The 12,911-nt window shown below is 38.6% G+C and overlaps 1 protein-coding gene across 2 annotated transcripts in view; it reads left to right on the top strand.

Moving 5' to 3' along the window:
• The window catches only part of LOC102422945 (mpv17-like protein), a 13,467-nt gene extending 4,217 nt beyond the window's left edge, over positions 1 to 9,250 (top strand). Inside the window, exons 2-4 of one of the 2 annotated variants that reach the window (XM_006105209.3) lie at positions 1,499 to 1,569; positions 7,263 to 7,292; positions 7,713 to 9,250. In XM_006105209.3, coding sequence (XP_006105271.1) covers positions 1,499 to 1,569; positions 7,263 to 7,292; positions 7,713 to 7,892 — 281 coding nt within the window. In that variant the 3' untranslated portion in view covers positions 7,893 to 9,250. The remainder of the gene's footprint in view (positions 1 to 1,498; positions 1,570 to 7,262; positions 7,293 to 7,712) is intronic. The other variant, XM_023746288.1, reaches the window with a different exon arrangement.
• Positions 9,251 to 12,911: the final 3,661 nt, after the last annotated feature.

Genomic DNA, 12,911 nt, shown 5'->3' with positions numbered 1-12,911 from the left:
TCCGAGCGTCTCCATTAGATTTCGTGACGGCTCCTCATCCAGTTTTATTGGCCAGCTTCTAGCACCATAATTGAAAGCCCCTCAAAATTGCGTTTTTCAGCTCTATACCCTCCATTTCTGTCATCCTTTTTGTCTCCGCATTTTTTTATGCTTTCTTGGGGCACCCCCTTGTGGTCTTGTGGGCAGTCTTGTTCTAGTTAAGCCTTGATTGTTGTAGTAATACTAGAGGGATTTGCCCCCAGGCCGGCCGGGCTGTGAGAATCAGCTGTATCTGCATTGGGAAAACTTCTGTCCTCTGGAGAGGGTGCTAATCTAGCCTTTGCCTGAGGGCTATCCGGCCAAATGGCTCTGCACAGGGCTTGGGCGGGGGCGGGATCAACAGGGGCAGGCGGAGGGAGTGGTTATGGCCGCTCTCAGTCCTGTTCCCAGGAGGCTCTGCTTCTCAGAACCCCCAGCAAACCCCTGCAAACCTCGGAGAGAAAGCTGCCCCCACGTTCCAACTGATGCCAGACAATCCTGCTTCTCCCGTTTGAGTCTGGGTCCCTAGAGACTCGCCCGGATCTGGAGCTCAGAGTCTGAGACTCCCTCCTGATTGAAAACGACAACCGCGCCCTCAGCCACCACCCCGCTTTGCGCGTGCACCTCCGCACCTTTGTATTTTCCACACTGCGCCTCTTCTGAGCCTCGGTATGCTGTTCTCTTTCCTTCTAGTTGAAGAGTCTCTCCTCAGCCAGCCTTCCTATGGTTCTGGGTGATGTCCGTTCCGTCTTTTAGTTGTATTTCCGCCAGTGGTTGTTTGCGGCAGCAATCTCCGGTGTTTACCTATGCCGCCTTCTTGGTCCCCCCCCCCCCCCCCCCGTTAGCCTTTTTTTTTTTAAAAAAAAGGTAATTAAGTTTTAAAAATTTTAAGCATTTCACAGAAAATTTGAAAGGGAGAGAAAAAAAAAGTCACCAATGGTCTCACTATCCTAACACTTCTGTTTTTATGAATTTTCTTAGTTTTTTTTTTTAAAAAATCATTCCTCTATGCCTGCCAGGCATGGCTCAGCAGTTGAGCATCGACCTATGGACCAGGAGGTCACAATTAGATTCCTGGTCAGGGCATATGTCTGAGTTTCGGACTTGATCCCCAGTGGGGGGTATGCAGGAGGTAGCCGATCAATGATTCTTTCTCATCATTAATGTTTCTATCTCGTTCTCCCTCTCCCTTCTTATCTGAAATCAATTTTTTTAAACATTAAAAAAAATAATAAAAAAATCATTCCCCTATAACTTTTATACCCTACTAATCTCACTTCATATTTATCATTCCTTTAACAATTTATCTAGTTTTAGAGTGGAGATGATATTCTCTTTTCTATGTTGAGTCAGAAAGTACATATTGAGTGAGTGGTAGTGGTGGTTACTTTACATATAGAAATAGGAAACTTAAACTCTTTTACAGTATTCTTTCTACTTAATCTTTTAAAAGTCTTTTGATTTGTGTTTTTGCAAATAGGTATGAGTATTCTCCAAGGAAAGGATGACATATTTTTGGACCTGAAACAGAAATTCTGGAATACATATAAGGTAAGACAGACTTTTGAAAATGGAAAAAACCAAAATGTTTTTGTACATTTTTAACATTAAATACATTTTAATACAAATATTATTAAATTAGGGCTACAGTTGGTTAGCACAAGGCTACAACATTTTAACAGAAATATTACGTTGATTTTGATAGATGAATCGAATGAAAAGAAGCTTTAAGAGTGTCTATCTGAGAGTCTCTGAATTGTATTCAGTGTTCACCATGATTCCTGATGTTCCTATATTTACTCTTACTAGTGATTATAATTTAGTGAATCTCAGAATCAAAGAGTTTATTGCAAAAAGCCTAGAATGTGAGTGGAATCATTCCCACATTCACAGTCGAGGTTTCCAGATGTGCATTCTGCTGAGTCGCTGTGAAAGGAACCTTCTTAACGTTGCAAAGTATTTACAGAGAAAGATGGTACTCCCCAGGGTCATGTCTAGGCTTGAAGCAAGTCACCTGTTGTACTGTTTGCTCAATACAGGTATACATAGTCCAGTCTGACAAACATTAATTAATTCAGTGAAGATTTGTTGGCAGGATCCTTAGAGCTTGGCAAAATCAGAGATGCTTTCCACCTCGGCCTAGAGCATGTTTGATTCTATTCATCACAATGAGGTGAATTTTCAGGATTATAGAATATACACAGACTGGCCTAGGACTTCACATGTACTTAATTCCCTATCAGGAACAGTGTCAAGCACACCTAGCAATTGCCTACACTGCTTCTAGCATCTTCTATTGCATGACACGAAGCCCCAGAACCAGCATCACCCCCTTAATGGCTGGAGGCAGACGTCAGGGAGGATTGAAGCCACTTGCTTCCCCTGAGCTCCTATGCTAGGGGCAGTTCTTTCTTTCATGGGGAAGAGTACTGCTGTTTTTATGAATTTTCTTAGTTAAAAAAAAATTCCTTTATTGATTTTTTACAGAGAGGAAGTGAGAGGAATAGAGAGTTAGAAACATCGATGAGAGAGAAACATTGATGAGAGAGAAACATCGACCAGCTGCCTCCTGCACACCCTTTACTGGGGATGTGCCCGCAACCAAGGTACATGCCCTTGACCGGAATCGAACCTGGGACCCTTGAGTCTGCAGGCCGACGCTCTACCCACTAAGCCTAACTGGTTAGGGCGAGTACTGCTGTTTTTATGAATTTTCTTAGTTAAAAAAAATTCCTCCTGTTACTTCTCTTAGGGCAGAAATTGTGCTCCCATGGGGACATCCAAATGTGATTTTCTTCTGTTTTATTTTGGAAAAAGGAACAAGTTTTCCCATGATGCCATAGATCCTATGGAAATATGTACATCAAACCTTTATAAAACAAGCAAGCAAGCAGAATTGTGAAAGAAAGGGGCTTTAGGCAGGGATGTGTAGATGTTTCAGATTCTCCTCCCTTAATGAAGACATGTGGGTTATCTTTTTTGCATGTTGAATGCCATGCTAAGGATCTTGAACTCCAATAATAGTAGTGGCAAGAGAAACCAAATAAGGGGGCTGTTGTAACCAAGTTCACATGAGAAATAATGAAGGAGTAGGAATAGGAATGATTTGAGAAATACTTAGGAGGCAAAATAGGTAGGTCTGGGTGATTGGAAATTGGGGTTATGGGCAAGGACACATCTAGGATGACCCACAGGTTGTGACTTAAGGAACCTGAGATAGGACATAGAGGACAGTGATCCAATTTGAGAAACAAGATAGTTGAGTTCAGTATGGCAAATGTTGAATTCCACATGCTTTTAGGATATTCAAAGGGAGATGTCCGGATGTACAGAGGAGAACTCAGAGCTAGAGATAATAGATATGGAAGAAATTGGGATAAAACTAGGCTTTTGATAGAAGCTTGACCAATGACAGGAGCACAGAGGAAAAGAAGCACCCAAAAGGAATCTGTCACAGAAGACTCTAATAGCCCAAGGGGTGTGCGAGAGTAGAATTGGTTCTTTGTTGCTAAGGAATTATCCCCCTGTTCAATCCATGTTCTTTTGATGAAGGTGGAAGGACATCTCTAGTTTATTTGTAGTTTACATGTACATAGTACTTGAGCTTTTTTTTGTGTGTGTTTTTTTGGTTGGTGTTTTTTTTTTTTGCACAGATGGCATGCAATTTCTGTCTCCTTTCACCACCTGCAACATGGCAGTTCAGATATATTATCTCTTAGAAATATATCTGATAACACATTCTTCTCTTTTATATAGTTTTAAAAAGCTTTAATATGGATATAATTTTAAAATTACAGAAAAGTAATAAGAACAGTTCCAATAATACCCATATGGGTGGACTGAATGGTGGGCCAGGTCACCTCTGGGGAGCTCAGTCTCCTTGAAGAGGGAGTTGTCCAGTTCCAGTCACTGGAGTCTCTGGTTCTCCTTTGACGGCTTCTCCCAGAAGTTCTACCAATGGCACCACCAGACATGTGGAGTCTACAGTGCGCCTGGTCCAGACCTGGACCCCTTGGGCCTTGGCTGACCCTTTTCCTGGCTCCTCCCCGAATCTCGTGTGAGTCTGACAGCAGCTACTGTGTGCTGACACCAACACCATGCCAAAGCTGAGGATTTGGAAATGAACTTGAACTCCTGCCTAGCAGAAGTTCATCATCTGGGGGAGGGACATGCCTGTAAAAAGAGAACTTGCCCCTCAAATATTCGGTGGGAAGTTAACACCACCTTTGTTTGCTCTGACACTGCCAAACACTCAAAACATGCATGAGAGGCCAACCCAGGAGTCCAGGAACTTGCCCTCTGAGAGGTGGTTCTGTTCAGCCATGGGCTCCTGGCCCAACCTCATCTCATGCCTCCCTCTCTCCACTCTGTACCTCAACCACTCTTGAATTTTTTCAGTTCCTGGAACATGGCAGCCTCTTCCCACCCCAGCCTTTCCCAGACTCACACCTCCCCTTCCTTCGGACCTCAGCTTACACATCATTTCCTAAGGAAGCCTTTTCTGACTACTTATGCCCATTATAAAGTCTCCTAACCCTTGGAATTGCCTTGTCACAGTTGTAATAAATCACTTATTAATGTGGAAAAAATATCTATATGCTCTTTACCCAAATTCACCTATTAACATTTTGCCCCATTTATTATTTTCTTGCTCTATCTATCCATCTGTCTATCTTTCTATCTGATAAGTTTTTCTGAATCATTTGAGTTAGTTACACACAGAATTACCATTTACCTCTAGATACTCAAGTATCTATTTTCTAAGGATAAAGATACTCTCATATAACCACAGCATAGTTATCAACTTCAATACATTTAACAATGATAATAATCTTTTTATATCTCCTACCATCCATATTCCATTTTTGCCCATTGACCATCTAATGGCCTGTGTAGCATTTCTTTTCCTTCCAGTACAGGATCCAGTCTAGGATCAGGCAATGCATTTAGTTCCTATGTCTTTTTAGCTCCCATTAATTGGGAACATTGTCTTAGCTCTTTTAAAATCTATGGCAACACTGATATCTTTGAAGAATATAGTCCTCTCTTAAAAACACACGCAAAGCATTTGCTTTTTCGGGTGGGGGGTGGGGGGGATGTCTATTGTTTTCTCATGATTAGATGAAGGTGATACATTCCTGGCTGGAACACCCCATCTATGCTGATGTGTCCTCCTCAAGGTTATCACAGCAGAAGGTGCTTCTGTCTCTGGTTGGAGATGACAAGGTGTCTGATTTTTCCACTGTCTACTCACTATTTTTCCCCTTGAAGCTAATAAGCAATCTGTAGGGAGGCACTTTAAGACCATGCAAATAAACATCCTGCTCCCCATCAGAATATTCCACCCCACCCCCAGATTTGGCACCCGAATTCTGCCTGAACCAGTCTTGGCCGTTGTGATGGTTGCCAAATGATGAGTTTCCAACTCCAGCACCGGTTCCACATTTACCAGGTGGCGCTCAGAGATCTGTAAACAAATGCCTGCTCTTGTATTCCAGTTATTTATTCATTTCTCTATTATCAGCTTGGACTCAAGGATTCTCATTTTTTCAGTGGCTTACGATTCATTACTGTGTGTAATTATCTTTGGTGCTTGAATGTCTGGGATTTGGCCAGTGAGAGTCCCTTCAAGCTGGCTCCTATGTTCTAGTGACATCCATTGTTTGTTTTTTTAATCCTCACCTGAGGATATGTTTGTTTGTTTTTAAAAAAAATATATTTTATTGATTTTTTTACAGAGAGGAAGGGAGAAGGATAGAGAGTTAGAAACATCGATGAGAGAGAAACATCAATCAGCTGCCTCCTGCACACCCCCTACTGGGGATGTGCCCGCAACCAAGGTACATGCCCTTGACTGGAATCGAACCTGGGACCCTTCAGTACACAGGCCAACGCTCTATCCACTGAGCCAAACCAGTTTGGGCGATATGTTTGTTTTTTAAAATTAATGTTTGTTTTTTAAAATTAATTTTAGAGCAAGGAAGGGAGAGAGAGAGAGAGAAAGCGAGAGAGAGAGAGAGAGAGAGAGAGAGAGAGAGAGAGAGAGAGAGAGAAAGAAATATCGATGTGAGAGAAACATTGATTGGTTGTCTCCTGGGCATGTCCCGACTGGGGATGAAACCTGAAACCTAGGTATGTGCCCTGACTGGGAATCGAATTCTCACCCTTTTGGTGTTTGGCACCATGCTCCAACAAACTGAGCCACCTGGCCAGGGACTCCCACTTTTTAAATAAAAAAAAAATCACTTCCTTACTTTCATAACAAGATATCCCTGGCTTACCTTCTATCTTTACTTGCCCTGCCCCAGCCCTGGGACCAGCCATTTCTTTGAGGAGTCCTTTTCCCTTTTAGTGGGGAATGGGGAGACCAGGATCCGTGCAATGCAATATCCTAGGTGATGTTATGTTCTGAAAGAAAAATATTGCCATAAGAAGTAAAGCCATGTTTGGATGAGTTTACTCTCCTGGTCCTTTTTGCTAAAATGATAAATTCTTACATGAGTATATATTTTAAACAGCTTTTATTGAAATGGTTTATTGTAGAAACTTTAGGAAATACTAGTACAAGTTAGTAAAATAAAAAAGAAAGTAATACCACCTTTATATTACTAGTGTAATACTACTTTTAAGGACTGTTTTTTAAAACCTTTTTTTTTTTTTTAGGTATAATTTACATACCAAGACTTGTAGCTTTGAAAAAAATCCATAATGATGACCATTTTTATCAGAATGTACAGGTTAAAGCCTATTAAAATAAACCTATCTTAAAATATTTTGTAAAAAAAACAAAAATGTCAGCTAAACTTATTCTATCACATGAAATAGTAAAATATATTATTAGCAAGTCATTCCATAAAGAATGGATTTGGTGTACTTTTAAAAATTTATTGATGATCCTTTTATAAATATGTTTCTTTATTATTTGCTTGGGCTAACAGGAAAATTGCAATATATAAATATATGTTGTTATTTTGAAAGCAGCTGTCTAACAGAATTGATAGTGATTCTGGTAGACTTTACATTCTGGATCTGTGAATATAACTAGTATAAATGTCTTGTACCTAACAGCTTTTCCCACAACTCCCCACCCAGTTATATGCAAGGGACCTTAAGTAGTCTAATTTAATCGGCTTAGTCTGAAATAAAATACCACCTCCGAATACTAGCTGCCTGGTATTTCTTAATCTTTTATGGAACGAACTGTGATTAAGAGGCATTCTAATATATATATTTTTAAATTCCAGACTGGTCTGATGTACTGGCCTTTTGTACAGGTGAGTTTTTTTTTTTTAGTTCTTTAAATTCTTATAAAAGTTTATTTAAACCGAACTGATGACATATGCCTGGGAGCAAGATCTCAAATGTTCCCTATTCATGTGAGTTTTCAACCACTCAGAATGCTAACTCCTGACTTTGGTTTATACCAGTAATGGCGAACCTTTTGAGCTCGGTGTGTCAGCATTTTGAAAAACCCTAACTTAACTCTGGTGCCGTGTCACATATAGAAATTTTTTAATATTTGCAACCATAGCAAAACAAAGATTTATACTTTTGATATTTATTTTATATATTTAAGTGCCATTTAACAAAGAAAAATCAACCAAAAAAATGAGTTCTCATGTCACCTCTGACAGGCGTGTCATAGGTTCGCCATCACTGGTTTATACAGTCCTAACATCCTCTTTCTGTTACAGCTTACCAACTTCTGCCTTGTTCCTATTCAGTGGAGAACAGCTTACACGGGACTCTATGGTTTTCTGTGGGCCACCTTCCTTTGCTATTCACAACAGAGTGGCGATGGCACATTGACGTCCGTTTTCACATTTCTTCATCAAAAGAAGGCCAACGAATTTGAAAAGCCCCCAGAGAAATGAGGAGTCAAGGATTCCCTGAAAGTGACAATATTTTTTTTTAATTGCAGTGAGTTGCCTACTGATAAAATACTCTACTTGCCTGCAGTATGTGCTCCATTTGGAAGAATTACTACTCCTAGACCCACTCGTTTCTTAATTATCAATAAGTACTTTAAATTTTATCCAAACCTTTTTTTTCCTCATTCTACCTGAAAGTATTACTTCTCTAATATTTTCACTTCTTCAATACTTTGGTAAATACCAGTATCAGTGGCAAAATGGCATTTAATAATAGTTACTATTTCTATTCTAATATTTTAATGCCATTTGATTATATTTAATGCATTTAATTATTAATGCCATTTAAGGAGCCTGTTTTGATTGTATACATCTCTTTTCTAACATCTCAGGTTATTCCTAAACACTTTTGGATCTGATTACCTTTTATACCAAAAGTAGTTCTTAATAGTAAATTTCTATTTACATGGAACTCAATCAAAGTCAAGATTGAATAACCAGATTTCCTCCACCCCAATACTATATAATCATTTTTTTGCTGAGACTAAAGTTCTATAAGTATACTTTAAATCATAAAAAATAGTGTATGATTGGTGTGCCCTGTATAGAATATAGTTCATTGGCATTTTCTATTTTTGTAATTTCTAAGTTAAGTACTTTTTAGCTAATGTTTTATAGTTTTGAGCATATTCAGTACCCCATATGAAATTTGACTTCTTAGAGAAATATACTGAGTGAAGTTTTTTTGGGGAAAAAAAGAATAATTTCTCATCCTTTGTAAGGAAGAACTCTATTTTGTAGGTTTTTAGGAAAAAGTTACCCCATATCTCATGCTGATGTTATATTTTTTAAAATCAATGTTTTAAACTAAAGTTTTATAGGTAATCTTTAAGGTAGATAAGAGAAACTTGATTCAGTCTTTCAGATTTACTGTTTGTCTCACCTCAAAACAAGTGGGTTTAAAATTATATGAAAATCTCAAGAAGTTTCAGCAAATTTCACCTAAGAACTGAACCACAATTCTGTTGCTTCCAATGGAGTATTGCACAAATTTAAGATGTGAAGCACTAAAGTGTTAATAAATTTATCTTGAGAACTTATATTTAAGATTAATTTAATGAGCTATACTTAAAATTATGAGCATATCATTTGTAATATAAATTTATGTCATAACTTTTAAGTATATGATTAATTTTATTTTACATTATTGGGACAACGGTAGGAAATTTCTAGATAAAATAACATGGATGGATCTTGAGAATATTACGCTAAGCGAAATAAGTCAGTCAGAAAAAGCTAAGAACCATGTTATCTCATTCATATGTGGGATATAAAACTGAAACTCATAGAAATAAACAACAGTATGGTGGTTACCAAAGGGAAGGGATGGGGAGCAGTAAAGGGAAAGGGGGGTCAAATATATGGTGATGGAAGATGATTTAACTTTGGGTGGTGGGCACACAATGCAATACACAGGTCATGTGTCACAGAAATGTACACTTGAAACCTATATGATCTTATTAACCAATGTCACCTCAATAAATTTAATAAAAAATAAAATAATTTACTGTTTGCATTGTTTTAAAAGTAGTTAATGCCACAGAAAAGTTATTTCACAACGCATAAGACAAATTTTGTCATTAAAAAAGTATATGTAGAGTAACTATTGAAAGTACTACCTGTAATCTTTTAGCTGGAGTTCAGCATTATTTTATGATGGGAAAAGTGTGTTTGCATATTGTACAAAAGCAATTGGGAAAACAGACCTTGTTGATACTGTTAAGGAGAAAGGAGTTTTTTATTCATGAAAGTATGATAATCTTTACTCAATAATGTGTCACCCTGTAATATAGAAAATATTTAGCATGGCTTCTCTAAATTTTTGCAGATAATACACTTTCAGTTTAAAAAATATATATTTTTTAAATTTATTTTTTATTTAGTAGCTGCAATCCTTTTCATTCATTAGCTTTCCTATTGATACAGGTCATGTATCACAGAAATGTACAGAGGATGGGAGAGGGAGAGAGATAGAAACATCAATGATGAGAGAGAATCATTGATTGGCTGCCTCCTGCACGCCCCATTCTGGGGACTGAGCCTGCAACCTGGGCATGTGCCCTGACCGGGAATCGAACCCCAACCTTCTTGTTCATAGGTCGATGCTCAATCACTGAGCCACCGCAGCTGGGCCACTTTCAGTTCTTAATGCAAATAATACAATGTTTATCTGTTTTAAAATGCTGCCAATCTTGGTAAAACACACTCTAGACCTTCTAGTGTTTAGAACCAGGCAGGTGGCCGCCCTCTTCCTCCAGATTACCCTGTTCCATAGGCTTCTTTAACTTGGTTGTGTGTTGCCCTACCATGTTTTGGCTCTATGTTTGCTCAGGCAAGGGCAAAACCTATAATTCCTTTCCCTTAATGGATTTTCAAAGCAACTTCACCTCCTATGTGTAGAAAACAAAAGGGAAATTTGGAGGATGTCAAAAGAGTTTCTTTAAAAAAGCTTACAGAATATGGATTTCTGATCCTCTCATAGTTAGCTTTGAACTCAGAGATCACAAATCCTGTCCTAGGTCCAGGCATTTGGCGTATTTGTCCCTGTGGCTCTAGTGGCTCCTTCCTGGTATTCTTTTCTGACTCCCTCGTTGTCACTGTATGATAATATAGTTGGCCCTGCTGCTACCATTAAAATCAGGAGTGCCCAAGTCTTATCCTGTAGGACTGCTGGTTTCCATTTCTAGTCTCTGAGACAGGCCTCTTACAAAAGTAGTTGAAAATGGTTTCTCAATTCAGGGGAGAGCTTTCCTTATACACAAATGGATGCAACCACCCTTATAACAAAGGTTACTAAATGGGATGTAAAGAGGATAAACAACAGGATGGTAACTGTGTTAAAAGAAGTTCATGATCTAATTGGGAGTAGAAGTTAAAAAAAAAAAAGATAATCTGGTTCTCAGGATGTCTAATCTAATTCATCACTAGTTGCTTGAGCAGCATCTGTAACAAGTGGTCAATAGAAAGCTTGAATATTACTCAACTCTTGCCACCCAGCCATAGGTTAACGGCAGAAGCAGTAGGTACTTTGAAGTCATGGTGCCCTGGGTAATCTGGGAAGGCTTCATGGAGGTGATGTCTGAGTTGCGTCTTAAAGGATGGAAAGTCACAAGAGTCTAAAGGTCTGTGAAGCGGAGGGTGATGGTAGGATCAGGTGAGATGAGATCCTGAAGGAGAGCAAAGAGAAAGAAAAGGCAGCCTAGCCAGTGTGGCTCAGTGGTTGAGCATCGACCTATGAACCAAGAGGTCAGGTTTCGATTCCCAATCAGGGCACATGCCCGGGTTGCAGGATCAGTCCCCAGTGTGGGGCGTGCAGGAGGCAGCCGATCAATGACTCTCATCAGTGATGCTCCTTATCTCTCTCTTCCTCTCCATTCCTCTCTGAGATCAACAAAAATATATTTTAAAAAAAGAAAGAAAGAAAAGTCATTTGAGCTCTAACACAGAGGGACATTTCCATCACCCGCTCCTCAACTTTGAATAATGTAGATGTTTCTATCCAGTGTACTTGTAATTAATAAAAGCTAATTTCCTTTTACCTATAGCATAGTTGGTTTGGTGAGAGAGAATTAGGCAATGTTCTAATACCAACTTTGAGTGGCATGTGAAAATATTTCCCACAAAATCTGTTCAGTAAGGTGATTCAGTGTACAGAATAATGGATTATTTGCCCACTATCCAGTCAGCGAAATTTGGCATTTAGGGGTTCCTATAAATGAAGGGTGCTTTGGGAAAACTTTATCTTATAATGTATGGATACTCTTTGGGCCACAATAGGAAAGCTAATGAATGAAAGGGATTGCAGCTACTAAACGATAGTTTTACATTCTAGTACTTCATTAATAACTATAATTTTAGTTTTTAATACTTTTTAAAAAATATATTTTTATTGATTTCAGAGTGGAAGGGAGAGGGAGAGAGAGATAGAAACATCAATGATGAGAGAGAATCATTGGTCGGCTGCCTCCTGCACGCCCCCTACTGGGGATGGAGCCCGCAACCCGGGCATGTGCCCTTGACCGGAATGGAACCCAGGAAAATTTTGTTTTATTTTTTCACAATAAAACCTATAGATAAAGAGATTTAGTTTTGGTATTTCAGGTTGCACCTAAATAGGCCTCAAGATAAACTGTTCATCAAATTAAATGTAGATAGTCTCTTTAGTTGAGACAAATTACCCAGAACTACAATTTCTAACCCATCCATCATTGCCATATACTTTCTTGACTGTTTTTCTTCCAAGCATCGTCAGCCTTTAGGATTCATCTAAAGCTGTTCAAAAATACTTTTTGCTCCATGGGCAATTTAAATTTAGTTCAGTGGAATTTTCTACAGAGTGTTTGCCAAAACAAATTGTATCCAGACAGGCTTAACAATATTTTCTGGAGGCAGCTTTCATTTGAAATTAGGTTCATCTGCTGAAAGTATTAGAAAGTTAATGGATTTTTGTGCATGAAGCTTTTAACCTTGCATTGGCTACATTTAATCTAGTTTTGTGCATAATGTTTAGAATCTAAAGGAACCAAATAACAGAAAATGCAATTAAAAAGTGATTGAATTTTTTTCTTTTAATACTTTCAATGGCCGGTAAGTGAAAGGAAAAATCTGGAGTTTAAAGATAAAGAACAGATAAAGATCTGTGAATAGTGACCAACCAAGTGAGTAGAAGAGAATAATAACTGAGTAACATTTTGGCAGATATTAAAATCTTTCTTTTTCTAGTTCCTTTTTCCTTTGTAAGCCTGTCTTCCTTAAGTGAATATTTATTCACCCATATTTTCCTCTCTTTTTTTGGCAAATGGCCATATCAAACTGTCTTCTGTTTTTAATGCCCCCCGCCCCCGACCATGACCACACAAACACTCCAGGAAAGCAGGATAATTGTGGAGAGGGTAGGGATGAGACATATAAGTGACATGATTGCTATGCTTTGTAGAGATGGTGGCAAAGACCCCTCATTGG

This window comes from Myotis lucifugus, unplaced genomic scaffold (assembly GCF_000147115.1).
Source record: "Myotis lucifugus unplaced genomic scaffold, Myoluc2.0 scaffold_651, whole genome shotgun sequence".
Lineage (NCBI taxonomy): Eukaryota > Metazoa > Chordata > Mammalia > Chiroptera > Vespertilionidae > Myotis > Myotis lucifugus.
This window is presented reverse-complemented; position numbering and strand designations above follow the sequence as displayed.